This window comes from Brassica napus, chromosome C5 (assembly GCF_020379485.1).
Source record: "Brassica napus cultivar Da-Ae chromosome C5, Da-Ae, whole genome shotgun sequence".
NCBI lineage: Eukaryota > Viridiplantae > Streptophyta > Magnoliopsida > Brassicales > Brassicaceae > Brassica > Brassica napus.
In genome coordinates, this window is record NC_063448.1 from 45,648,008 (window position 1) to 45,675,750 (window position 27,743).

The window sequence follows — 27,743 nt, forward strand, 5'->3', positions numbered from 1 at the left end:
GGAAAAACCGATCCAAATCCCATATTGAAACCCAAATTTCAGGGGAGGAGATTCATAACGTTATCCATAAAAGAAACGTTGAGTGTCTCATGGTCCTAATAGCCCTTAACAACACGACTAAGTTTCATGAGAAGAGGAGAAGCAAAACCAAAACAAATATGGATCCCATAACCGGATCAACTGATGGTCCAAAAAGAGACGATCAACTTCGATTCTTTCGTGAAACGAGAACAAAAGCACGAACCAGGAAGAGGTTTCATTATGCGTTGATGGGATTTGATTCTTTAGACCTCATGATCTTGGCTTGTAGTTTCTGCATAAAAGCTGGATTAGCTTGGAGCCTCTGTTTCACATAAGCAGTTCTTATGTCCTCAGCGATCTTGTTAGCCTTCGCAGCTTCCTCTATCAACCCGTATAGCGTCCTCAAGCAGTCTTTCCTGTTTTCCTCTCGGTGTTCAAACCTGTGACAAGTGTGTTATAGCAACATTCTTGTCCTGTGACGAAAAGGCTTTTTGATAAGGTTTAAAGAGTTGCATTACCTCTCGCTTGTGATTGTAAGCTCGTCTTTCCCTGAATCATATCTTTTTCCCACGAGCTCCCTTAGCCTACGAGCCTGATGCTTAGAGAGTCCGAGCTCTTTCACTGTAACAGACAGTTTAACTTTCCTGTTCTTTGGATGCCAAGCATCGCCTCCAGGAGCAAAAACAATCCTTGACTGCCACCTAAGGATTGGACCTTTACCGGGAGGGTCATCCAAGTTGGTGTTGCTATAGGAAGGATCCGTTTCATCAAACTTGGGAGGTCCCGCAGCTTCCATTTGATCCCCATATTGAATCACCATCTCATCTTCGAATTCCTTAAACAGCTCATAAGCTGCTTCAGGCTCTATTTCACCCCTTTCACACATGTCTCCGAGCTCATTAAACTTCGCTTCAACTTTCTTCTTCAAGTCATCTGAATGGAAAATACAGTCAGAGGGTTTCCCTGATGTTTCTTATAAACGCATCACAGAAAAAAAAAACAATATGCTCTATGAAAAGACACTACTATGATTCTAGCAATATCCCAAATACAAAAAAAAAAATAACAGCAAATACACAGTCTCATTAGAGAGTGATTTTAGCTGATAAGGAAGTACATAAGTATATCAATCAGCCTAGCCCCTGAAGAGTACAACACCTCAAAACTAAGATGCTAAGGTAGCTAAGTCTAAAGAAGTGAATCCATGAATTTTTAATGTAAGAAAACTGCAATGAATAAACAAACCAATGTGCTCTCTAAATGATCCTGGTGAGTGGTGACCCGAGAAGCAATGAATCTTAAAATGATCATATCCTCTTCAAAGAGTCCAACAAAGATAGTTCTCCTAGCAATATCCCAAACATAAAGCATAACAAAGAGTCCAACAAAAAAAAAGCTGCAATGAATAAACAAACCAATGTGTTCTCTAAATGATCCTGGTGACCCGAGAAGCAATGAATCTTAAAACAAAGATAGTCTCCTAGTATCGATTCTAGCAATATCCCAAACATAAAGCATAACAACCGTATAAGGAAACACATTAACCGTATAAAGATGTGAGAAGCTAAGGTAGCTAAAAGTCTAACGATATGAATCCATGAAGCTCAATATAAAAAAAAAAAAAATAACAACAACATTACCAGGAAGAAGCTTGTCCCAGTGAAGCATATCCTCAAGAATCTCTTCACACTCCTTAGTATCCTTCAAAATCCCATGCCTAATCCCATCTCTAACAATGACATCCCACTTCCTCTCATCCATATTAAAGAACTCATTGCTCTGCATCTTCTTCTTCACATACTCAGGGGAATTATACAGATCCTCGAGCTCGTCGTCAGTAGAGTGAGCTTCCTCGAAATCAGATTCAAAGTCTTCGTCTTTCACATCGTCTTTGAAAGGCTGGTTCTGGAGCGAGTCCATCACTTCGTCATCCGTGTCCGAGTGCTTGTCAACAAGCCTTCTCTGGAGAAGAGCTTCGATGATTCCGGGTAAAGCGTCTTCGTTTCCTTCGTTGAAGTACTTCTCTATACGGGCCTTAAGCTCTGAAACCACACACAAAGCAAATATCAAGATCTTTAGCTACACAGATTAAAGTTCCAATCTTTTTGCTTTACCTTTGTTTCCTACGTCTTCTACAGCGAGATCTTTCTTGTTGGTGGATTCAATTGGAGAAGAAGACTCCGGAGGAGGAGGAGGAGGGTTCTCGCCGGAGGAATCGGATTCGGAGGAGAATAATCTGGGGAAAAACGGAGTGGCGATCGGAGCGACGAAACGAGCATTGGAGGAGGAGGAGGGTTGATGAGTGTTGATTCGAGGAGAAAGGAGAAGTCTGCGAGCGCAGAGAGATGCGTTTCTGAAGAGAGCTCCTCTCATGGCGGATCGGAGATTTAGGGTTTTAGGTCGTCGAGCTCTCTCTATCTGTAAATTTTCTAAGTGCTTACAAAAATGTGATTTTTTTCTTTACACAAATGTTTGTTTTTGTCACAGCACAAATGTTTGTTTAATTTACGAATTTGACACTGGACCCTTTTTAAGCCCTTGCTCTAGTAATCAATCTATATACTATACTAAAAAGGGATTGAAGGAGGCTTATCCACCTCAGCCAATTAAATCAACTAATCATATGTTATCAAACTGCCATGTCATTTTGTAAAATCCACATCATATTTCTTTGAAAAAAATGAAACTTTGCGGACGGTTTGCTACTTCTTCTTCCGATTTTCTATTAGTATTAGCTGCCTGCACAAACCAGAAAACCAAAAGTTTCAATCTCTTCATATACCTTACAATTAAATTCTCATCTTCAATAGAGTTCCAAATTAATATTTATTTATTTTTGCTAAAAACCAAATTAATATTAAAGACCTCTAAATGACTCCTACCGCTTCATCTTTAATGTATAAGTGGAAAATTTCAGCCAAAACCAAGAAATGATTAACACCTTATTCTTGCCACAGATCCTAACGCACGTACGGCAACAAAGGTACCAAATTTTTGCTCAAATCCAAAGATACATGTTCTTAAATATTCTTCATGTCTGCATCATAGAGATTAACTTCAGATTTTTCCTTCTTGATTTGAATCTCCATGGTAAGAGTCTTTATTTTCTTCAAGATTCTGTATTTTCTGGAGATCTTTACAATTTCTAGACTGTTGATCCAATCTAAGTTTTTTTCCTTCTTCTGTTACGGATAATTCAAAACTTTCTAAACAGCTGACCGTGTTATTAACCACTACGATCGGAGGGACTGACAAACAACATGTAGTCTTTTGGCTCAAGCCAACTAATATGTCCCTTATGGCATGAGGTTCGGAAATTTAGATTAATGTTTTTTCCCTTTAATCTTGATCAGGAAAAAAGGAGTATTTCTTGGGTTTATTTCAGTTTTGAACTTCAGTCTTTACTTCTTGAATTTCATATGAAATAGGTATAAAAATAGGAGAGAATGATGAAAAGATCTTCATTGGTCACAAGATGAGACAGAGTTTCTTTGATATCACTAACTCTCAAACTCAAAGAGGATCTTAATTTTCAAGAAACATGTTTAGCGGCAAGTAAGGTTGACATCTCATTCTGGGTTTGTAAGTCTCTAACTTGCGATCTCATTGTCTTAAATTAATTACTAGATTTGATTTTGGTTTTATTTGAGATCATGAGATGTAAAAGTATTTTCTTTAATCAATAAAAATGTAAAACAATTGAGCTAAGCAGATACGAGTTGTAAATGGAGGAATACACAGTTTGCACACATATCTTGGTTTAATTTAGGGTCCTATGCACCAAAGAAAACCATTTATTTTTCTACAGGAGATAAAATTTTCTAGAAACAAGGTGCAACCAGAACTTACTACTCCTTGCTCACATGTTGTGTCAGTTCTTCACTTCTTTGTTTAAGAATGAATATGTTTCAGGTGAAAGCTTTGCACCACGAGGTTACTTGCAAAAATGCTTTGCTTAAGGCCAAGTGTTCTGAACAAGAGATTTGGTTTCTTTCCTGTAATTTCTAAATCATCTTCTGAACTTATATATTAACCAACAAGTTGTAGACTTCTATAAATCATGTTTAGGTATTGCTTTTACTTTTAACTTACGTCTGTATTTCAAACTAAAGTTGGATGTTTCTGATATTATTCACACTTTTAGGATCATAAAGATGAGAACCCACCCCCATAAAATGCACTAACAGCTGAGAACGTGGTTAAGTTTTTGGAACCATCTGTACCAAATAGAAGGCTTATTCATTAGAAGCAAACGTAGATATCTGTTCATGATCTTGCTTAAGAATTGCTATGACTATTGTTACTTATTTCATTAATTTGTGATAATCTTCCTTTGTTTTCTTGATGGTTTTATCTTACAGTCATATGAGCATCAACTGCACACAATGTTGACGCAGGAAAAGAGAAACCTGAAACGTTGTCTTCAATCAATTGTTATATAGAGCTGAGTAATGTTTTTTTATATTGTTTTTAATGTTGGTAGGGATTTGGGCTGGAATGTGTACAATACGCTATTTTCGATGGTCCAACATATGAGTGGGTTGTCATTAGCCGCCAGCCTAACATTATTGGCAAATTAAGGTTTTGTTCAACCTCAAGATGCATGCACATGGTCCTAGCTAATATGTGTGTTTGATGAGAGAAGGTGAAAAGGACATTGGGGCAGTTCACACCAGTTCATGGGGACAAAGACGAGTGGCATCCACTGCAAGCCACTTGGCATGTTATTCAAGTACTCACTCTTTGCATCATCTTCTTGACAGTAGCATTGAACACATCATCTTCCAACAAACCCATTGATTCTCTATAGCCTGATCTTGTGGTTGCTCATAGCCAGAGCTGAAGCCTTGCAATCTGATTATGTCTTTGATGAATCTTCAGGGTACGTTTGTATATTCGTCTCTCTATATCTCTTGATCAGTCGGCCACACTAAATACTTTTTCTTTCCAGGTACTACTACAGCAGCAGGCTTAGTTACTAATATTAGTTAACATTAGTGAAAGTTCATACTATGAGTAGGTAGAAATTGTAATGTTAATGTGTTTGCATTTGAGTCGTTTGACTGCATGTGGACAGCTGTTTCAGGACGAAAGAAGACCCTCAGTTATACTATGCACCAACGAAGCCTTTGGAAGAAGGAACATCTGAGGCAGAACAACGTAAAGAGAAGTTAAGTGTACTTTTGTGAATGAATGTTTTACATAAATGCTACGCGGTATTGATATGTGACTGTTGAGATGTTGGCGCATACATTCTTAGAATGGAAGTAAGTCATGAAACAAGAAGTGAGTATCAAAAGGAGATAGAAGAGCCGTATATGGGTAATGTTGAGAAAGAGCAAAAGGTGGCAAACAATTCGAAGCCTAACAGCGGTAACTATACATGAAAAATCTGAAGTCATACTGTTTCTTTTCTTTTTATTATGTCATCCTTTGTTTCTGATTATTAAATGAGAACTAAAAGATTTAAAATCTGGAAAGCATGAAGTTCTCAGTGTTCACGGTCACGTTTTCTCATCTGAGGTTAGTTTTTCTTCAAGAATCATGAATATTTCTTCTATAAAAATCTACATCAGCTAATGGTGTTTTTTATTAAAAAAGTCTTGTGGGGGTGCAGAAACAGCCTGGAAGTTTGTTGGAGGGATTTACAAAGACTCAGGTGAGTACATTTGCCGTGAAGATAAATTTAAATTGATGTTCTCTGTTTCAAATTTTGTGTGGTGTCTATCACAGATCCGTTTCTTGGATTAAAGTAGCATTCATTGTGTTAATATATTATGGTTAGTCACAGATCTATTTCTTAGACTATCGTTTGTTAATGAATACATGTGTTTTTTTATACGTCAAAAGGGTTACATCGGCTAAAACAACAAAAGTGACAAGGGCAGAGAAAGAAGAAGATTCTTGGAATAAATATTCGAGTCGTAAAATTGTTTTATCTTGCTGGAAATATTTTGTTTCATACTGAATGCTACTTTAAAAGTTACACTGTCGACATGTTTTCAATGATTTAAAAAAAAACAAAATATGTTTCGCTAAAGAAAAGTATAACCACTTCATCTCGATATGCATGGTTTAATTCTCATTATATCCTATTCAAAATGCCCAACTCTAATTGATCTGAATTTTTTTGAAAATATTAAACTTACATGCATAAAAGTTCTGTTGTAAGTACATCTTAAGACTAAAAGAGACCATCAATAAAACATAAACAAAGAACAACAAATTAATAGCTACTTTTCAATTCATGCTTTGTTGGTTCGTTATGACAAAATAATCAAATGATATTTTTATACTAAATTAAAAGGAAAATTTTATAATGGCACAATCCGCGCGTAGCGCGGACACGGACCTAGTACAATACTAAAAGGGGAATACCCTCATCGTTTAGGCCCTCTACGTCGGATGAAATATTTAGCCAATGGCATCGCATGTTTCTTCCACGTCAGAATCGATTGGGCCTCTATGTTTTTTTTTTGATACGGAGTTAGCCCGTAAGCCCGTTACTTTACGCAAAAAGAGAGGACCTCCTCGACGAACCTTAGCTTCCTTCTCTTTTTCGCAGACAATGATCTGATTCCTAAGATCTGATCCCTTTCTGGGTTTCGTAATCTGGATGTGATTGACATGGATCGGATCGAAGTCACCAATCTCAATCGCCAGTTCCTCTTCAGGTGATTTCTCCTTCTTCCTCTCATGTAAGAATTAATAGTTTCATATACGATTGATTGATTTGGTTTGTGTGTCTTTGTAATTAGACTTGAGGATGAGGAAAGCCTAAGGAAGAGGTAGCTGCAAAGCGTGTCATGGAGAGAGTGAGTGGAGTGGAGATTGTGCCGCATTTTTCACGTATAGAAGACAAAGAGCTTGAATTTTATAACTATTTTAATATCATTGCTCTTGGTCTTGATTCCATCGAAGCTGCTCTATTTTTTATTAGTGGCTCTCACCTTGGTCTGACGAGTCTGATCATGCTGTTAAATCAATTTCTCAAATTAAGGCTGCTCTATTTTTTGAAGCTGCTCTAGAGTTAGTAGTCGTTTGAAGATGCTCTATTTTTTATTTGATCAAAGACCAAGAATCGCTTCTGCAGCCGAGTCTTTTGTTAACCGCATCCATGGTAACTTGCTTAAGCTTCTCACTTCATCTCTCTCGCACGAATCGTACTTCTGATTTTCTTATTAAGTGTTGCTAATTTCGCAGGTGAAGCACTCACAAGAACACAATAACCAGACCAAGTGTAAGGATCCTTCTCAGTAACATTTCTCGCTCTTTTGTATTCGATTTTGTTGACTATTTTTGCGTTTGGTTTTTTGCAGATTGCAAGGCTAGAGGATCGAAATAGAAGTTTCCGATATTCATAGGAATCAATGGGACAATCTCAAATTGGTCAATCTTAGGGTTCACTTCAAGGTATAAACTCTCTCTTTCGTCTCTTTTGAAGTTAGTTAGATTTGCGATTAGGATAATGGTAAATACAACCTGATTGATAAAAAGCAGAGATCTGTAGCAATTAACATATACTTCAGGGACATTGAAATGGTCATCCTGATTGGGTGAATCTTAATTTAATTTTCTTATAGCTATAAAGATTCAGTACATGATGATAAATTCATTCTAGATAGTGACTAATAGTTCAGTTAATGAGGTCATAATGTTATTCATAGTGTTTTTTGTTCTGTTTATTTGAAACAGAACACTCGCTAAACAGTGCACTCTGTCAGGAAGCTATCAGGAAGCTACCATTGCTCAAGGCCAAGAGGTACCTTGAGGATGTGATAGCTCACAAACAGGCTATTACTTTCACCCATTTCTGCAGAGGTGTTGGAAGGAATGCTCTAGCTAAGAACATGCATTCCAATGGTCAAGAACGTTGGCCTGCTAAATCTGCTCAATTTGTTCTTGATTCTCTCAAGAACGCTGAGATCAATGCTGAGGTGATTGCTTATGTTGTTGTATTCGATGTTTTGGAGTCTGCCCGTTTTGCCATATGATTTTACTGTTCTGTTTATTATATATGATTTTACTGTTCTGTTTATCAATCAGGTTGTATCTACCTTTCAAACGTAACCTACGACAGTGGTGTCATCCCATATACTTCTTTCTGATTTGAAGTGCGGTTTATGTCCTGAAACTGTGGTTACGCACCTGCTGCGTTTTTGGGAAACAAGAAACGTGAAGAAGGGGAGGGAGGGGAGTTAATGGGGGTTTGACATGCTCCTCCTTGATGCAAAGGTTTGTCTCTTCTAATTTCCTTGATGATAAATTATAGATCTTTCAGTTCCTTCTCATAAACTGATGAGCGGGTTTGTCTCCTATATTCCCTCAATGATATCTTTTGGCGTCAAGCCTAAGGTGATCGTAGCTACCAGCATTAATCCAAAATTCGTCGGAGGTATCTATCTTGAACTTCGTCTTTAAAACAAGTTTAACTATCTTTGTCAATCTCCCAGGCCGCCTCTTACTGAATGCAACTTCTGGCACTCATTTCTGTTTCGACAAAGACAAACGCAAGTGAGACCTTCATCCGAGTAAGTCTTTCGATCGTCAATCAGAAATTTATATCTTATTTATACAAAGACCACAATTAAAACACAAAAGAAAAATTATATGTGTAGTTTGGGTGTTGGTGACGTGAACTGCTTCACAAGTTCCACCAAATATGAAGGTGTAAGAAAATTGAAGTTGTGACGGTCTTTGAGCTTAACACATACGTTGTTAACTCGACCCCACAGGTTAAAATCCTAACTGTTTCTTCTAGCATATGTCTCATTACTAATGTCCCTCACTTCCTTGCATTACAGGTTACCGAGTTTTGTGCACTGAAAAAGCTGAGTTGATTGAAACGGGCAGTGGCTGTGCTACATATCCTGCTCTAATGGGATCTCTTCCTGCATGTAGTGACTTAACCTCTGTTGGTGTTGTCAGGTAAGCAGACCATTAACTACATTTGTGTACATCGCACAAACCATTTACGCCAACCAACATATCCTGCTTAGACATTTGCAACATTTAAAACTTGAAGATATCGTGTGGAGCTGTCCATTTCAGATGGTACAGAGTCTGCAGTGTTTTTTGTTTTCTATGCCGAAATTTCATGGTTGACTAATGTGCGTGCGGCTGAAATCAGTGAACTAAGAAGCGTTGTAATTCATAAAAAATCATTGACAGGGTGGGCACAACTATCCTGATATAAATTTCCTGCAATTGCTTAGATGGTGACAAGACAAGTGCCACTGACCCGAGCACTTGACGTAATGACCTCTCCATGAACCCCAGGGGTCCATCTGCAGCAGAAGCAACAAGTGATGAACTCAATTATGGCAGAATCATTGCATAGCAGCAACAGCTTCCAGGAGCTGGTTGCCCACTCAAGAAGGCTCGCACAGAGTAAGTGATCTACCTTATAACCCTTCTATTTCTTACAAGCTTAAGTTCACATTATATATTTTTTTACATTACATAATTTTCTTTCAATTTCTATGCTCTCAGATAAATATTTAAATAAAACATATTAATGGTAACTCTAACTCCATACCGTGTCCTTCGATTATTTTTTTACTTATGTCTACATTTAAATTTTAAAAACCTATGTTGTAGGGACAAATTAAGATCATAGACATAGAGTTATAACAGAACTTTCCTGCAGTTGATTTTGAGGATAAATACATGCAGTGTTTCATGCGTGACAATCCAAAATCACAAACTTTGACGACCCTAATTTTATTAACAAGAAGTCAAGAAGGTTCGAAGATTTTAACTCCCTATGTAAGTTGGGTGACTGGTGTGCCAGTAGTTCATATCTTTAACTTGCAATATGACAGATATTGAACAAGTGTTCAAGCATTAATATGACAATGCTATCTATCTTTATGGTATAATAATATTATGAAGAGAAGAGCATGAAGTCGGTCAACCAATGTTCGATTCCTTCGGGGTAGATACTAAACAAAATCTGGATGGCCAATTGTTGGAAGAGCATTAAAAAAATAATCCATAAAATTAGAGATATTAGACTTGATTGTTACTTAACAAATTACTGGAGCATGAGAACAACAATAACATGTCATCAGTACAAAATCTAGACAATTGGTATGACATATGCTTTATTACAAGAAAATGAACAAATTTGTCTCTTTCTTTAATTTGAGCACACGATGTATTTCCATGGTCTCGATTTTTTTATCTCAGCTTTCATAATAAATGGAATTCAACTACATTTTTCTCTTTAATTAAACTACGTATTCTTTTTCAAAAATTACGAAGACTAGAACTGAAGCTATAAAAAACTGTGATCGGTAACTTTGGACTATGGCAAACAGACTAAAAAATATAAGACATTAAAAAAATCTTTCTAAAGCATCTGCGACAATTCAACTTTCTAGATCCCCAACAGCATCTTACTAATACTTTTTTTTATCAACATCGTACAAATACTAGCACGTAAAAAATGACCCAAACAAACAAAAACACCAAAACAGCCAACACAAAAAACATTAAAGGATTAAACTACTTCTTTTGGTTTAGTCTTTGAAGAATTTTTTTTTCCAGAAAGAATATGTATGTGGTTAGATTCATCTTAATTTTAAAATTATTAATAGTTACACAACATTTAAGTTATTTTGGTTAAATATGATTTGGTTAATTCTATTTTTTTCGAAATACAATATATGATATAATGTGGTATGAAGCTCAAGTAAACTTCAAAAAATGTAATATTTTATTAATTTAAAAAAATATTAATCTGAAAAACAATATTATCAATTAGCAATAGAAAATTTTCAACAAATAATTTTAGTTATAAGACAAAGTTTGACAAATGATAAAATAATTAAAAAAAAGATAAGTAATAAAAACTTAAAAATAAATAATATTTCATTATAAATTGAAAATCGAATATAAAGTGAAACAAACATATATTATAAAACTTCATTTGTTGTTAAATAAAATATACTAATTATTATCTATGACATTTCTGAACAATTTATATAGTACTTTAAAATATATTTTTTTTTCTAATTTTATTACATTACATTATATTTTCAATTTGATTATCTTGGAAATGGATTAATTAAATATCGTGTGAAATTAATTAGTGTCAAATATTAAAATTTGAAACTCTTAGAAAAATGTATCAATTGTTTTTATTTTATATTTTCTTTAACTATATCAAAGTGAAATAAAAATCAAAAGAAAAAATATAAATCATTATATTTTCCTTAATTATTTTTATTTAATAGTTTTATATATACTAAAATCCGTTAATGATTCTTTCATCTCAAACCAACAAATTTTAATAAAATTTACAATATAATTTTAAATTATATTTATTATTTTTAAAAGTTTTATAAAATTAAAATATTAAATATTTTTATTGTAAACTCATCCGCCCGTAGGGCGGACCAACCCCTAGTAATAATAGTAAAGAGACCCAACACTCAGTTTGACATTCCCACATGATATGTCAATTTGATTTATCTTGGCATGAATATATGAAAATATATAAGTGGCTTCGACTATATTTTATATGATGATCATGATGATGAAGTTCGGTTTCTTAGGCCTAAGAGGTTCAGTCAATTAGATTTAAACTTTGGGGCAATATAATGGAATGTTTGATTCAAAAAAGAGTGTAGTAGATATGTCGTATTTGAGATTGTATTGCTTTCAACTGATAAAAGTGTTGGATGACCAAGAAGACTCTCTGCTCATTTCATCATTCTTAAAAAAATCGTTTTCTTCTTTTGCCACTTTTAGTAGTTCCACATTTTAAATTATCTTTCTGCTGATTTTCGTGGGTATATATATAAGCCCAAGGCACATAGTTTGTTGGTTTCTTATATTTTTAGCTCAGTTCCGAAAGAAGTCTAATGCATGATATTTTACCTCAAAACAAAAGATCAGCTTATAGACTTCCAAGATCCAAACCACAGGAAAAAGTAGAGTTTTCCACATACTATTATGGTATATGGTTGCATTTCTTGATTTTATGTAAGAGATTCGCACTAAAACAATTCAAACTGATAAGTAATTTAAACAAGCAATTTTTCATATTCTTATAACACCGATATACTGGTATAGTAATTATAGTAATCATCCAAACAATTTGTATTTTCCAAGAAAAAAGTACACTAACAGTAATTAAAACATTTTAGAAGACTATATAGCAAAAGCCTACTTATTTATATCTAGTGAGTTGTGTGACTCGACATTATTAAATTATGCGTGATAAGCAACATCTATTTAGTGTTTAAAGCAGTTGAGACGCAGCAATATGTTGTTGTTCTTTGTCGTTATCCAGAGTCATCTGCTTGGACATATCAGCTAGAGCGGCTGCGGCTGCCGCAGGTGTCATGCTTTGGTACGGAGAAACCAATGGAATAGCATTGCTAACAGGAGGATGTTGTGCATGGAAATACATCGTCTCCAGAGGACCTCCAGAGTAACTCATGTATTGATGTTGAGGCTGTTGCAATTGCTGTTGCTGAATCTGATGAACCTGAGGGTTTTGCGATATAACAGCTTGGTAAACGTTTTGACCGGCTTCAGGTCTTGCGTTTGGGCAGAGCGGAGGAGTTCTTGATGGGACATATTGTTGAGATTGCGGGACGGACATTACGTAAACCGGATAGTTTTGCTGCTGGTGAGAGTAGACCGGGATGTATTGTGATGGATGAGGGATGTACTGAACACCTTGGTGTAAGAGAGGTTGTTGAACCTGGAGTTGGTGTTGTTGGTCCATAGTTGTGTATGTACCTGACTGGGATATGACATGTGATGTGGTTTGGACTGAAGTGGTTTCATGCAGAGGTATGCCGTGACTGGTTTGGACCAATGTTGTTTCAGGATGTGTTATCGGGGCTTTTGGGATGGCTGGAGGTTGGTCTTGGTAGTACATCGGCTTCGGAAATGAAGTAGCAGAAGAAATGCTAGTATCACTGCATGCAAAATAACAATAACAAACATGAGATATTATAATTTAGTATTAGACTGGAAGAACAAACCTGACATCTCTAGTAATAGATTGGAAGATAAAATATGAAATAACATCTTATGCATTTAACGTTTTAAAAGAAATTATCCATTGTTGGTTTCTATAACATACTTTCAAAGTAGTCATCTATCTTTTTAGCTACGTAGACTAATGTTCCCGTATAATTCAGACCACATATGAAGATCATAAAGCAAACAGAAAAAACAGGGCAAAGAGAAAAAAAATTCTTTCTTCAAAAAAAAAAAAACTTTACTCAAAAAGAAAAGAGAACAAAAAATTCGAAACATTCTGAAAACAATGGATGAGATAGAAAAAAATCGGATGCCTAGACCAACACATTTAGCTATTTAATACAACAAAAGAGACTCTCAGAGTCTCATTTCACAAAACATTTGTAGATCACTAGACCAAGAGTCATACATATCAAACAATATATCCGAGTAAATAAAGAGTGGCAGTAGAAGATGAACGTACCTTGCAATAGAATCAGGAGATGCCAAGCTATACCCACCGGCACCCCGGAGAGGGATCAGCAATGGTTGCATCGGCAACGGTGGCTTTTTGTATCCAACCATCACACTAGGATCTGATCGATCGTCATCCGATGAAGCCTGACCATTTCTTACGGCAGTAACATTATCAATCGGTGCATTGTTATACCCCATCATTGGTTGATGAGCAAACTGTTCTTCGCTGACTCTAACGTGGATCGGTGGTAAGTTAGCAGTGGAAGGAGAGGAAGAGGAAGAACCACCGGTGGGTTCCAACATAGGTGAATCAGGCATCGAACTCATATGCATCTCCTGATGAAACATCACATCGTTTGTGATATAATCTCCTCGCTTGTTCTCACCACCCACATCAGTTTCTAGTTCTTGAACTTCGGTCTCTCCTCCGGTCCCCTCATCAAGATTCACCAAGGTGTTGTTCACAGCGGCAGAATCCGACAAACCACGAGGAAGCAAACCAGATTGATTCAAAGCATCAACGAACCACGTCTCCGACTTTGCACTGTTAAGCAAAGATCCCATCGTAGCAGCCGTCTCAAGCTTGTTAGCAAAAAGGAACAACCGTATCCGATGCGTTGCACTCGTCGTTGCTGATGACGTCGCGCGGTCGTATTCCTCGATCATGTTCTCAAGATCTTCATCGGTAGTGATGGTTACAAGAGAATCAAGATCTTCGTTAGGGAGCTGGTACTTGAGTGTGAAGGACCGGCCGTTGAGAAGCATACTAGAGAGACGAGATCTGAGCGAGGCTAGTGAAGAGCGTCGATCAACAACAACTAGACGTGTCTCGCCGCTGGAGTACGTTAGGGCCATGTCGTGTGGACGAGGCATGATGTGGCCGCCAAAGCTGCACATGAGGCGAAGCTTAGTGTCTGGGACGGACGCAAGTAGTTCCGTATCAAGAGCAATAGCACGTGGGGACGTCCCATCAACCATTGTAGCTGAAGTGAGGTTTGGGACTAGTTGCGGTATAGATGAAAGTGGAGTCTCCATATGTTCTATTGTATTGATGAACTTGTTAATATTCGGGCTAATCTGTTTGTATTATAAAACAAAAATAAACAAGGATGAAACGTTAGATTCTCTGCATGTTGGGCTAGGGCGATTATATCTACCTCTCGAAAACTAGTAGTGAAAAATATTTCGCTTTCTTTTCTTCTTCCTTTATATATATACATCGAGGATCGATCACGCTTACACGGTTACACCCCCAGCTTTGGTACCAGCGTCATATTTTATTAAACGTTATGACCTCCAAAGCTGGTTGCTCGAATCTAAATTAAAGTTTTTTTGTAGATTTTAAGATTGGTCTATGTTATCATTATAAAAAAATCTTGTAAGTTTTGTCGGCATTTGGTAAATAAATAAAGGTTTGTACGTCTAATAATAAAATACAATTTGGTTATAGCGCTGACATATACATATTTTTTTAAAGGTCTCCGTACCTACTTTTTTTTTTAATTTTACAATCTGACTGATGAATGAAGACAATAAAAATAAAATCAAAACAAACCACCAAAACGGACCAAAACTGGACAGGTTTATACATAAATTATTGTTGTGGCTTATAATTCAATCGACGCATTGCATTTAGGATCAGTACTGAGATTTAAAAAGCTATATAAATAGTTTTTTTTTTTGCTAAATAGCTATAAATAGTTTATTGTAAACCTTAATGTTTCATAACTTAAAGACATAAAATTATATGTAAATTATATGTTAATTCTTTAAAATTCGGAGGTCAATCAATACTAATGGTTTTTTGGGGTTTTTGCCAAAAGTAACCCACAACTTGATTTTAATCCCAAACATATACCCAAACTTGAATCAAATGCAAAACTAACCTAAAAGCCTAGTGAAATTACAGCTCAACCCCTTGTGACCAAACAAAAAAACAGAAGCCATTTTTACAAATATAGCCCCAGTAAATCGTCTGAGTCGTCTGAGATGTTGGAAGTCGTCTGGACGACTGAAGTGTAAGTCGTCTGGTACCGGTTTATTTTAAAAATAATTTATAAATCTTGTAAAAAAATATTTTGATGCGTGAAAAATAAAAATCAAGTAATTATAAACAGTTTTAAGTGACGTAAATTAAGATATGATAAAATTGATTTGTTTTGAAGATAGATAAGTGGAAGTAGTGAATCATGAAATACTTTGGTTTAGGAGTTTGGCAAACATATGTTGTAGTATTGTATGTATTGTTAGGGTTAGATTTTGGAAAACTAAAATGTTTTTTTCAAAAATTAGTTCACCTATATGTGTTTATTTCTGTGTATAGTAAACACTTTTCAAGTTTGATTTGGTTTTATGAAGTGTTTAATTAGATAATTAAGTTTAGGGGTTATGTTTAGGGTGTGGACGACTTATATTTCAGTCGTCTGTTGAATAATTTACCCGGACGACGTATATTTCAGTCGTCCACATCGTACCGAACCTTTAATTTTATCAATGTACGTTTTAACCTAACCGGATCATTTTACTCGGATGACTTACATTTCAGTCGTCTGGTGAAGAAATTAAAACAGACGACTTACATGTAAGTCGTCTGGAAAGTCTTCTATTTTAGTTTCCCGATAAAAATATTTAATTTCCCACTAAAAATATTAAACTCTTCTGGACGTAAGTCGTCTGTTTTAATTTCTTCAACAGACGACTGAAATGTAAGTCGTCTAGGAAGTCGTCTGAGTCAAAAATATTTAACCTAATTGGATTTTTTGTCTCCCTATATAAAGAAAAATTTACACATTCTCTCTCCTCCTCTCAAATGGCTGCAACAAAAATGTAATGTTCATCATTCTAAAACTTTCCAACCTCTCTCTAATCTCTTTGACTTGAAAACACCAAACTTTATATGAATTTTTCAGTTTTGTCTCATGTATTTCTTACTAATCTATCTCTTTTGCAGGTTTTTAATCAAATGGTACTCATCTTCCACTAATTTAAAGGTAGATCTATTAATTTTAGATATGTATTTTTGTGTGTTCTATAAATGTAGATTTATCTAATCTTCCACTCATTTTCTCTATTTTTAAGTCATTTGAACGTTTTTGGATATGCAGGTTTTTCAGATCTGGATTTGATATGCAGGTTTTTCAGATCTGGAAGACTTCTGAGACGACTTACTTGTTAGTCGTCTGGACTTCTTTGAAGTCTTCTGACAAAGTCGTCTGGACTTCCAGGAAGCCGTCTGGACTTCCAGGAAGTCGTCTGGACTTCCAGGAAGTAGTCTGGATTTTTCTGAGCGTTTTTGTAAGTTCTTATGTCTGATTTTTCTTCATTTGGTAACTTCTTGTTGTATAAAGTTCTTACTTTTTTCCCAAACTAAAACTCTTCAAACCCACTCTAATCTCTTTGACTTGAAAACACCAAACTTTATATGAATTTTTCAGTTTTGTCTCATGTCTTTCTTACTAATCTATCTTTTTTGCAGGTTTTTAATTAGATGGTACTCATCTTCCACTAATTTAAAGGTAGATCTATTATTTTTAGATATGTATTTTTGTGTGTTCTGTAAAGGTAGATTTATCTAATCTTCCACTCATTTTTTCTGTTTTTAAGCCATTTGAACGTTTTTGAATATGCAGGTTTTTCAGATCTGGATTTAATATGCAGGTTTTTCAGATCTGGAAGACTTATGGGATGACTTACTTGTTAGTCGTCTGGAAGTCGTCTGGAAGTCGTCTGGACTTCCTAAAAGTCGTCTGGACTTCCTGTAAAGTCGTCTGGAAGTCGTCTGAACTTCCTAAAAGTCTTCTGACAAAGTCGTCTAAACTTCCTGGAAGTCGTCTGGACTTCTTAGAAGTCGTCTGGACTTCTTAGAAGTCGTCTGGACTTCTTAAAAGTCGTCTGGTCTTGTCTACTCAAGTGGAATCCAAGCTTGTATTTGTAGAGGAATGATCTATAATAGTTTTGTTTGTGGCCTGTTTTGTGAATTGCATGTCTACTCTTTTAGTTGTAAATTTTTTGTAAAATCAGTAATAATGTTTTCCAAGATGTATTAAATGTGCTAACAATGTGGTTACACATTTACAAATCAATGAAATAATAGACTTCAGTAGCCTTTTTCTTATCTTTGGATCTCTCATATGCAATAATAAACTCCAATGGTCTTTTCTCATCTTAATAAACAAGAATGTTGGTAGCTTCATATTGATACAACATTTTAAGAAGCATTTAACCCTTCTTCCAACTCATAACAATAGTCATCATTATTGTCTATAACAATAATACTTAAGAGATGGAAACAAACAATAGTAACTAGTCAAAGCATATCATATTTTTTTATAAGTTTGCGTTGAAAAACTTAGTCAAATTTAGTAAAACTAAGGGAGAGAACATATTTTGTAAATATGAGTTTTACATATCTTGAAGTTACTTATCACTCTTAAAAATACAAGTTATTCAAAAACTAACGTAGAAGACTTAAAAACTAGCGGCGAAGACGCGGACGACTTCAATCTCAGTTATCCAGACGACTAAACTATACGTCGTCTGGTCAACGCAGAGGTTATTTTTGCAATTGACTTTGAAATCTGTTATTTCGGACGACTGAAAAATAAGTCGTCTACTATTGTTTGGTTAAAAAAACTCCAAAAAAGCTAGACGACTTACATTTCAGTCGTCATAGGTTAGTTTTGCATTTGACTGGATTATTTCAGAAGTTTGACTTTTCTGGACGACTTACATTTCAGTCGTCTAGTGAAAATTAAAATAATAATATATTTTTTAAAAGTAGACGACTTACAGTTAAGTCGTGATAGGTTAGTTTTGCAATTGAAAAAAAAACTTCAAGATTTAATTATATACAGACGACTTATAATTCAGTCGTCCACGAGACGACTGAAATGTAAGTCGTCCAGGATTTACGAGGTTTGACCAGAATCTCGGAAAAAAATCCTCGACGACTTACAAGTAAGTCGTCTGGTGGACGACTGAAATATAAGTCGTCTGTGTATAATTAAATCTTGAAGTTTTTTTTTCAATTGCAAAACTAACCTATGACTACTTAATTGTAAGTCGTTTACTTTTAAAAAAATATTATTATTTTAATTTTCGACAGACGACTGAAATGTAAGTCGTCTGAGGAAGTCAAACTTCTGTAATTATCCAGTCAAATGCAAAACTAACCTATGACGACTGAAATGTAAGTCGTCTAGGTTCTTTGGAATTTTTTTTGAAACCAAACAATAGTAGACGACTTAACTTTCAGTCGTCTCAGGTTACAGATTTCAAAGTCAATTGCAAAAATAACCTTTGCGTTGACCAGACGACTTCCAGGTAAGTCGTCTACAGCCAGACGACTTCCAGGTAAGTCGTCTACAGCCAGACGACTTCCCAAGTAAGTCGTCTGACGAACAGATCTGGAAAAAAACTCGATGTCATACCTTAAATTGGTGAGATAAGTTCCTTAGCATACATAAGGCTTCTCCAAGCACACAAAATCACAAACGAAAGTCACCCACCCATAATCGTTAGCTTCTATGACTCTATGAACCATAAAAATTTTAGAATCAAAATCTTGGGTTTTTTTAGCTCATTGTGGAGAGAAAGTGAGAGATATGTTGTGTTTAGTTCACAAGAATGGAAAAAGAAGAAGGGTAAATCGATTTTGGGAGCATTAAGAGCTTTAAATTGGTTGTTCATGGTGGTTGTGGTATTGATGACAATGGTAATCTTGTAATTACTTGAAGATGATGAGGGTGAGAGAGTAAAGATGTCATTTTCGAAAAAAAAAAAAAAAAAAATTGATGGCATTTTTGTAAATTATATGAACTTGTGGGGTGAATAGGGCAAAACCAATTTTCAAAAAAAAAAGATGTTAGTTTTGTGTTTGACTTTAAGTTGTAGGTCAATTTTGCAAAAAGTCGTAGTTTTTTCTTCCAAATGTTAATGTTTCATTGGATTATATCCAAGACTTGCTCTTTTTTTAATCGGTAAAAGAAGTAAAATTGAATATATCTTGCTAATCTGGAAAAGAAGTAAAACTGAATTTATATCTTAACGTTTCATAAGAAATTTTATTACAAAATAATGTAGATCAAACAATGTATAGATTTGAGCTAAACTTCTTTGTTAATACACATTTATCATAATAATATAATGTCGAGATTTGTATGTTTTAGAAAACTGTGTAGTATTATTTTACTTGGTGTAGAATGTTTGATAAAATATGATTATTTCTGTCATTTAACATGGTTAACTTTAAATCCTTTACAATTTCCAACATTACAGCTAGCTGCAATTTGTTTGCGGAAAGTTGTAAAAAACTTCCATGTAAGTAATACTCCATCTTCTGTTGAAAATGAATATGAAATGATTCATATGCATGCATGTTATAAGTCATATAACAAATGTAGTTTTGCTTTGTTCACTGGTTATCAAAAGATGAAAATATTGTTCAGATGACATGGATAGTCTCCGAAGAAGATGGATGAATCTAGACCTTATGGGAAAATGAAAAACCAAACCCATGTGGATAACTTTCGGTGACCGTGTCCGGTTAACTTCAATCGGACGTTTCACGTTCGATTCCCAATATGACACTTCATTAAGATTCATTTATCCGAAGATGGAGCACTAATTGTAGAACAATAGAGAGATGCCGTAAAGAAAAAAGTAGCACAATAGAGACAGTTTAAAACTAACGTCACGTTAAATAGTTATCTTTGTTTGTTTTCATGTATTTCAACTTTGTTAACCACATAACCTTTGTCATTTGTCAAATGGTACGGCGGACTTGAAATTGTGTTAAAAATCCTGAGTTTGAAACTACCAAACTTAGATTTACGTGTTTGTGTGGCTAGCCGACATGAATATTTATTTTTCATTGCGAGCATCTAGATATGTCTGATGCCGGTAAACAAGCTCCTATGAGATTAGTCGGTTGGAACTTGGCCCGCCAGATATCCTGGATTATCAAAAGAAAAAAAAAAACTTCGTTTTGGAAGCTAAACTTGAGTACACAGAACCTCTGTTTGACAAAAAAAAAATATAAATCGGTTAAAATTACAAATATTTTGAAGGAAGAAACACTTTGCTTAATTTATACGGATCCAACGTTGAAATCAGAACCCCAAGAGAAAATTAAAACCAAACTAAACCAATGCTAACCAGACTAACATCTTTGAGAACACGGTTAACAACAGTTATATGCTACTTATTGAAATGTACATTTTAGGCAAAGTAACATTTTAGCTGTAGTAACAAATTACCAGTAAGTCAGACATACACATATATAATCATGTAGTTATAAATTACACACATAAATAAATTAAAATGTGCACAGGAATATTATCATTCAGAATCAGTGCTTCCTCGATTACGATGGTGCGGCATGGAGGTAGAGCCAAGCTCAACGTCGTTTTCCAACATCTCTCGTGAACCGCTCCGAGTCATCGTTGTGTCACGACGACTACTCTCGGCCAACATTCTAAAATACGCATGTGGTGCCCATCCTATTAATTTTTAAAAATTCATTATAATCGTTAACCCCAATTCATGAAAGGAGTGACATGATAACAAAAAGTTCATTACCATTGTCGTCGTATGGGTAAGGGAAAAAGTGGAGGTAAGATAAAGATGAGAAAAATATTCCGATGATCGCACCGGCGAAGACGTCGGTCCAATGGTGCCAATAGTCGTCGACGCGTGTTATTCCGATGAGAACTGCGACGAGTATTGGTAAGAACACAAGGCATAGCTTTGCCACGTGTCCTCTTCTGTCAAAGACTTTGATCTTCCCCGATAAGTACCATGCAAGGAAAGTTAAACCGGCGAAGGACCCTGCATTTTATACCGTAAATAACCGGTTTAGTTAACCGGAATTGGTTTATATTTAACGACTTTGATGTGTTTAGAAGACTTACAGGAAGTGTGACCGCTAGGAAAACTCTTGTAACCTTCTTTGATGATTTTTTTAAGTCCATGGCACACAACATCCTTAGTAACCGAATCAAATTTCTGTTTTCATTTTTGTTTAGTATAAGCACAAAAAACTTCATGCTATCAGAGCTATACAAGAAGCCCTAGTGATTTTTATTTGATCAAAAGATTAACTTTTATTCTTGGTGTTCTAGTTAAACTTTTATCTTCCTTTATTTTCTTGCACACTATGAACCTCCTCACTAACTCAAAGGTTACATCTCTTGATCACATATCAGCCCTATGTATACTTATTGCTTTGCAAAGAGGCCCTAACACACATGAACCTATGACATTGCATTAAATTTTATGTGACTTATGAGACAAGCTGGGCTTCTTGTATAGGCTCTAACAAATTATCTTTGATGTCCAAATTAAGAAGTAATGGATTGGTGGAGATGTTTCATACCGCTTTACCATCGGGAAAACATCGGTGGAAGAAGTTAGGTCGTGGCCTACCGACCGCATTTTTGATGGAATCAGTGGTGACTCCAGTCACAAGACATGAGAATCCAATACCTATACACAACATACAAGTACTAATATAAATCATGCCGAATATACATTTGAGCATGATCAGTATAAGTAGAAATTAACTCACCGAGAATGGCGTGATGAAGATCATAAACATCTCTTCCAAAGTAATAGTACACTGTGAAGATGCATATCGGAACCAATATACAAATAATCTACACACATAATCAGCAACATTAGCACTGATTTCTTGTGATGAAAAGAAATAGTGAGATTATTTCTTTCGGAACAAGTGTGTACTTTACCGGGACAGCCCAAATAGGGATGGTGTCTTGATACAATGGGAAAGTTAGATCGGTCAACATGTCTGGCCCGATGTAGCGATGAAAAGGCTCCATAATGTTGAGAACAATGATGACAATACCGAGGAGGACGAGGATGATCCAGTCAATTAGATGCTCTCGAGCCACTTTCCATCCATGGCTCTTTACCGTGTGAGATCCAAGCGTTATCTTACCCATCTTTCAGGCTAATTACATTGACCTAAAAACAGCAGTTTCATTGTAACATGTGTGTAATGTATACACAATCTATCTTCTTGTTTTTTCAGAACTAAATTTTAATTGTGTTATGCAGAAAAAATCTAAAACGAGAAAATATACTTAGATTTTGTTTATTTTCTTGTTCATATCATCTATCAACGCAATGAAGGAATTATTTATCGGAAAAAAATAAAATAAATAATTTGTTTCAGGTTTAATCAAAGATAAAACAACGTCACAAAAAATATAATCTGGATTCATCATGCATACATACATGAATAAACAATTAGACATAAAGATGATGGAATAAAAAGGTTACCTGGTAAAAATGCGAAAAGAATCGATGGACGATCGAGGTTTAAAAACCCTAATTAATGTTTCTACTACGGTTGCAGTTGCAATTTACAAACGAATCAATGAAACAATAACTTTTGAAGATGTGAATGGTTTTGTGATTTTGGGGAGGAAAGATCTATGATAAATATGTTTTATTGCAAAATTAAGTTTTTTTTTTTCAGAACAGTTATATTACTTTGTTTTCCCCTTGTTTTTTTGTCTTTTTTGTTCTCACCATTGGATGTGGCTTTAAAACAAAAATAACTATACCTAAATGAAGATATTCATTTATTTGCAAAGTGGTGGTAGCCTAATAACAGTGTATGAAAGTTGGTTCCCTTTGTGTATAGATTTCAAACTTCTTATTTTTCAAATTAAAATTTTCAAATACTTTCTAGAAGATATGGGCATAACTCCCACGTTCTTAAGAAATAACATAATATGTAAGACTCTAAAATTATTTTCAAAAATTATTTGAAGATATATGGGCTAACTCCCACGTTCTTAACAGTGTATGAAAGTTTTTTTTTAGCCTCTAAGATTTTGAGCATATAGCATAATACTATAGTCTGTAAGACTGTAACAATTCCACTACTATGTTATAACGCCTACCTAAATCTGGTGATATGCGTTCTTTCAGTGTATAGTAACATCGTCAAGCTTGATTGCTTGAACGTTTCTATTTTTTGACAGAATATAGAGAGCAGGAAGAGCCTGCATCTCTAGCCACTCTTTTGTGCTCTCTAGACTTCTGTCACCACGATTATATTATCTTCTCTCTTACTACACACAAACATATATACTTACATGATACTTATTTTTTATCTATGCATAATACTTGCATTATACTTACATGGTGAAAAAAAAAAAGTACTTACATGGTGCATGCATCTCACATTCAATAGAAACATCTCAGATTTGCCTAAATTATGCATTTTTAATTAGTGAGCACTTGCTTTCTTGTCCCTACTTGAACGCAGTTAAGGATTCGTTTTTGTTGTTGTTGTAGTTTTGAGCTTTTATGTTGCGCATGTATAGACCAATATAGGTTGTCATATGCAACACTTGAGAGTACATTTACCAACTTGCATTGTGATACTTCTTTGATTCATTTAGCAGGCATTGCAAATTTGCAATAGGCATCAGGGCCACTGAAATTACATAGACTACATTCTACAGAGTACATACAAAAGTATTATTCTCGATTGTTTATTTGCGTTTACATAAGCGTTTGCGTTTTCATATGATAATCTTCTAATCATTGTTACATGAAAACGCAAACAAACAATCGCAGCCCAAGTTTTTCCATCACATTTCAAAAACATTCCGCAAAATATCTCTAGAACCTCAACGAACAACCAACACACAACAAAAGAATCAGAGAAGAATCTAGAGAGCATGAACCACTGATTCGATTTCACCATCCATCGACTCAGCAGTTTCTCTAAACGACTGGCTGTGGAGACGCCTAGTAAAAGAAGTGGTCGTGTCCAAGAAATACAAAATCGAGGACATCATACAACAGCACACAAACATGGGGATGGGACCAAAGTTCCACAGGAAGAGCGGGAAGGAGAAGTAGAAAGCCCTCAACCCGAGGAACCAGAAGTAGAGAGCTCGGTTCAGGTTCCTAGCCACGTACTCGCAGTGCTCTTTTTCCCCTCTGGAGACGGGCACGGTGACTAGGAAACTAACGTGGGCGTAGTACCTGATGGACTGGACGTTGCAGAGAAAGGCCATGAGGAAACAGATGAGGATCGAGAAGTTCTTGATGGTTGCAAGGAGAGGGCTTTTGTTGCCGTATATCATAGGCGACGCTGTGGATTCCGAAGGGGAGTTGCTGCTTACGAAGACGCCGATGATGGAACAGAGAGTGATTGCTGTTGTGGCTAAAACGGTTGATGCCATTATGTTGTTCCTGATTGTCTGTACTGCCAATACACCGTTTTTCATCGGATCCTACACAAATAACAATGACAAAAACTGAATCTAAACCGAAAACTAAACTAAAAGGAACTAACAAATCAGAGTGTGCTTGATTGTGTCTCCTATGCCTAGGGCGAAAGCCATTGTCTAGCTCCAAGGATAAGCCACAGTCTACTACTCAAAAGTTGATTCTAACTTTTGGAGATCACATGTTTACATCACTTAACAGCTAAAAAGTATTTACCTTTACTGTTCTCATGATCATTACTCATAAACCCTTTTCAATATTTTCTATGTTTTTTTAGCTAATCCAAACTATGCTTTTATCAGTTCTCAATCCAAAGCCTCGTCAGGGACGAGTATTGTATCGAAAGAAGAAGAGGAGAAGGGAGAAGCGTACGTCCATCATAGCGAAGACCCATAGTCTTCGAGATTCAGCGTTGAGGGAGATAGCGGTGAGCTTGGGACGGTGGATAATGGTGTAGCCGAGCCAGACATGGTAAGCGACCATCACGGCGAGACCCGCCGGCACTAGTACTAAATCCAACGATTCCTCCTTCCACATTTTTAAATTCTACTCCGCTGCAGAGAGATACTCGAGATTTGTATGTTTCCGACGAGACAGGGATCAATTGTCAAAAGATTTTGGCAGAGAAAACGAGAGAGTGAGAGAGACGCAGGAGGAGACAAAGCACGAAGCTGGAAAGGGAGAGTTTTCACGTGGGTCGCACGTGTTGACACTAACAAACAAACAAACTCCAAGGTCAATGGGATCTGCATCTCTCCTCTCGACATCACTCAACATCTTTTCGGCTTTCAAACAAATTTAGGCCTAAAAACCCATTTTATTGGGCTTCAATGCTTTATGTAGGACCCATATCGGTTTTCATATGAGAGAACATAAACCTGGGGAAGAAATCCTAACTATAACTTTGGAACAATTTAAAATTTAAGGAAAATGCTAAGAGGTTAGATTGTCTTGTTATAAATTGTTACCATGGAGTGGATTGTCATTAATCAGACCCGGCCCAATAACTAAAAGATGGAGAGATGGCCGAAGCCCTAGAAAGAGAAGAGAGAGAGCCGACTTCCGGAGAGAGATAAGCGGCCACAAAGCTTGGAGAAAAGGAAACCCTTTCCTTTTCCTAGTAGATGTAATCTTCCTATTATTATGTATTAGTAATTTTCGTAATCCTAGTGAGTTTAGGTTTTGGATACTTTCCATTTATCTTCATCTTGTAATCCTTATATAAAGGAACCCCCTTGATCATTAATAAGAACACAGAAATATTCAGTCTCTAAACTCTCTAAACTCTCTAATTTACAACACGTTATCAGCACGATAGACTCCAAAACCCTGAGACAAAACCTAACCTAAAATCTATCACACATAAACCCTGAATCAGACGCAACTTAAAATCGATCTATCTCTCAAACCCTGAGGAACCAGACGACGAACCACATATCATCTTGAAGCTCTTGACGAGACAAATCCATCAGCGCAAACCGTTCGTCGATCCGATCTCAGACGCGCCCACACACGCAGAAACAATACACGGTGCCGTCTTGATCTTTTGGAACCCTAATCCCGAAGAACCCTAAGTTGTTCTTGCTTGCGTTCCGGCTTGCAAACTCCGATCAAGCTCAACTCCGATCAAGCTCAGATTCAGACGTTCCTTGTCCGTGATCAATGTCCTCAGCCTTAGCTCAGCTTGCGTCCAGCTCAGACCAAATCCCCGACCAGACGCAACCGTCCGCGAGAAGAAACATGATCGCGATAGCTCTCGGCAACGCGACCCGATAGGAGCCGTCCCGCGTCCGTTCGTCTCAGCTCGTCTCTGATCTTTGGTGGTCCGGTTCAGACCTGCAAAACAAAGGTAATCCTAATTCTGAGAACATGAATCGAACCTGGTTGTTTTGTAAAGATTGAAACCCTAAAATCAGAACTCTAAAGATGAAAGCCATAGGAAAAATAGATCAAATCTTAAAGAGTAAATCGGAGCTCGAATAAGTCCGATCTCCTAAACCATAATTCAAGATTGATCCATTGATCAATTAAAATCAAAGTCTTAATGATTTTGAATCTCAAATTAAATTCCCTTGATCAAAGATCAAAGTTTCGAAAACCCTAAAACCCTAAATTGGAAAATCGGTTTTAATTGTTTGATTTGAAACTTGATTGTTTTATTTGATCACCTAGAAAGATTGCTAGGATTGTTTAAACTCGAATCTGAATTGGTTGAATGTTTAAATGTTTTAAAACACTTAATCTCGATTTATAAAGGCTTTGAAACCCTAATCATAAAATCGAATCCTACTAATGTTTAAACCGAAACCCTAGAATTGATTAAGATTATTTGCATACATATGAATCTGAATATGGATTGCATTCATACTGTTTAAAAGGAATCGACCAGCATGTAGTTTATAAAATCTTGAAACCGTTTGCATTAAGTAGAACTACATGGCCGTGTGGCTTGATGATTGTTTCGCACCATGGTCGATTAGATTGCTTAATTTTCATAAATGCGTAAGACATATTTGTGGCCGGGCTTGTCGATTATCTTGCGGCCACATGATCACATTGTGAGACTTAATTTTGAATGATGATGTGATTCAGATGTCGAAAATCTCAAACAGAGACTATGCAGCCCTTAATCTCTCCGTAGATAACTACTTGCAGTGGGCGCTAGATACAAAGATCAGTCTAAGGTCAAAGGGACTTGGTGATACTATCATCAAGGGCAACAATGAGACCGATAAGAATCGGTACATGGCTATAACACTACAAGAAAACATCAAGGATTCTGAGGGAAAAAATCGTCGGAATTTCGTCGGAATATCGTTATTCCGACGCAATTCCGACGAAATACGTCGTCGGAAATAATTCCTCGGAATTTCTTTTTTCCTCTGAAATCCCTCGGAATTTTCCGACGGAATTCCGAGGAAATAAATTTCCGAGGAAATTCCGAGGATCCCTTGTTTGTCGGAAAAGTCCTCGGAATATACCGAGGTAGA

General features: G+C 36.0%; 4 protein-coding genes, 1 long non-coding RNA gene and 1 pseudogene across 8 annotated transcripts; 2 read left to right on the plus strand and 4 right to left on the minus strand.

Annotated features, from left to right (window-relative positions):
- Positions 1-24: 24 nt before the first annotated feature.
- On the minus strand, positions 25-2,495 carry LOC111213060. Its single transcript, XM_022714718.2, has 4 exons — positions 2,136-2,495; positions 1,662-2,063; positions 540-954; positions 25-461 (listed from the first exon to the last, which is right to left on the minus strand). Exons 1-4 carry the CDS (start codon positions 2,392-2,394, stop codon positions 260-262), a joined length of 1,278 nt encoding a protein of 425 aa, XP_022570439.1. The 5' UTR covers positions 2,395-2,495; the 3' UTR covers positions 25-259.
- A 240-nt stretch (positions 2,496-2,735) lies between these two features.
- Positions 2,736-9,858, plus strand: LOC106435472. Of its 4 annotated transcripts, none has more exons than XR_007323872.1 (10): positions 2,736-6,695; positions 6,780-7,141; positions 7,225-7,261; positions 7,341-7,434; positions 7,717-7,958; positions 8,068-8,552; positions 8,640-8,756; positions 8,826-8,949; positions 9,237-9,411; positions 9,671-9,858. It is a non-coding gene; the product is annotated as an uncharacterized LOC106435472 (long non-coding RNA). The 4 variants fall into 4 exon arrangements; XR_007323871.1 differs by lacking the exon at positions 9,671-9,858 and having other exon boundaries at positions 8,068-8,256; positions 8,371-8,552; positions 9,237-9,551; XR_007323870.1 differs by lacking the exon at positions 9,671-9,858 and having other exon boundaries at positions 9,193-9,551.
- Positions 7,512-7,635, plus strand: LOC125588208 (annotated as a pseudogene).
- A 2,379-nt stretch (positions 9,859-12,237) lies between the features above and the next one.
- LOC111213059 lies at positions 12,238-15,385 on the minus strand. The gene is made up of 2 exons (XM_048758431.1): positions 13,490-15,385; positions 12,238-12,959 (listed from the first exon to the last, which is right to left on the minus strand). Exons 1-2 carry the CDS (start codon positions 14,515-14,517, stop codon positions 12,272-12,274), a joined length of 1,716 nt encoding a protein of 571 aa, XP_048614388.1. The 5' UTR covers positions 14,518-15,385; the 3' UTR covers positions 12,238-12,271.
- A 3,925-nt stretch (positions 15,386-19,310) lies between these two features.
- On the minus strand, positions 19,311-23,484 carry LOC106436130 (probable lipid phosphate phosphatase 4). Its single transcript, XM_013877087.3, has 7 exons — positions 22,783-23,484; positions 22,227-22,464; positions 22,049-22,136; positions 21,857-21,966; positions 21,393-21,486; positions 21,061-21,309; positions 19,311-20,981 (listed from the first exon to the last, which is right to left on the minus strand). Exons 2-7 carry the CDS (start codon positions 22,440-22,442, stop codon positions 20,821-20,823), a joined length of 918 nt encoding a protein of 305 aa, XP_013732541.2. The 5' UTR covers positions 22,443-22,464; positions 22,783-23,484; the 3' UTR covers positions 19,311-20,820.
- Positions 23,485-23,807: 323 nt separating this feature from the next.
- Positions 23,808-25,853, minus strand: LOC111213056. Its single transcript, XM_022714716.2, has 2 exons — positions 25,126-25,853; positions 23,808-24,758 (listed from the first exon to the last, which is right to left on the minus strand). The coding sequence occupies exons 1-2, from the start codon at positions 25,288-25,290 to the stop codon at positions 24,189-24,191; spliced, it is 735 nt and encodes a 244-aa protein (XP_022570437.2). The 5' UTR covers positions 25,291-25,853; the 3' UTR covers positions 23,808-24,188.
- Between the last annotated feature and the right edge of the window lie 1,890 nt (positions 25,854-27,743).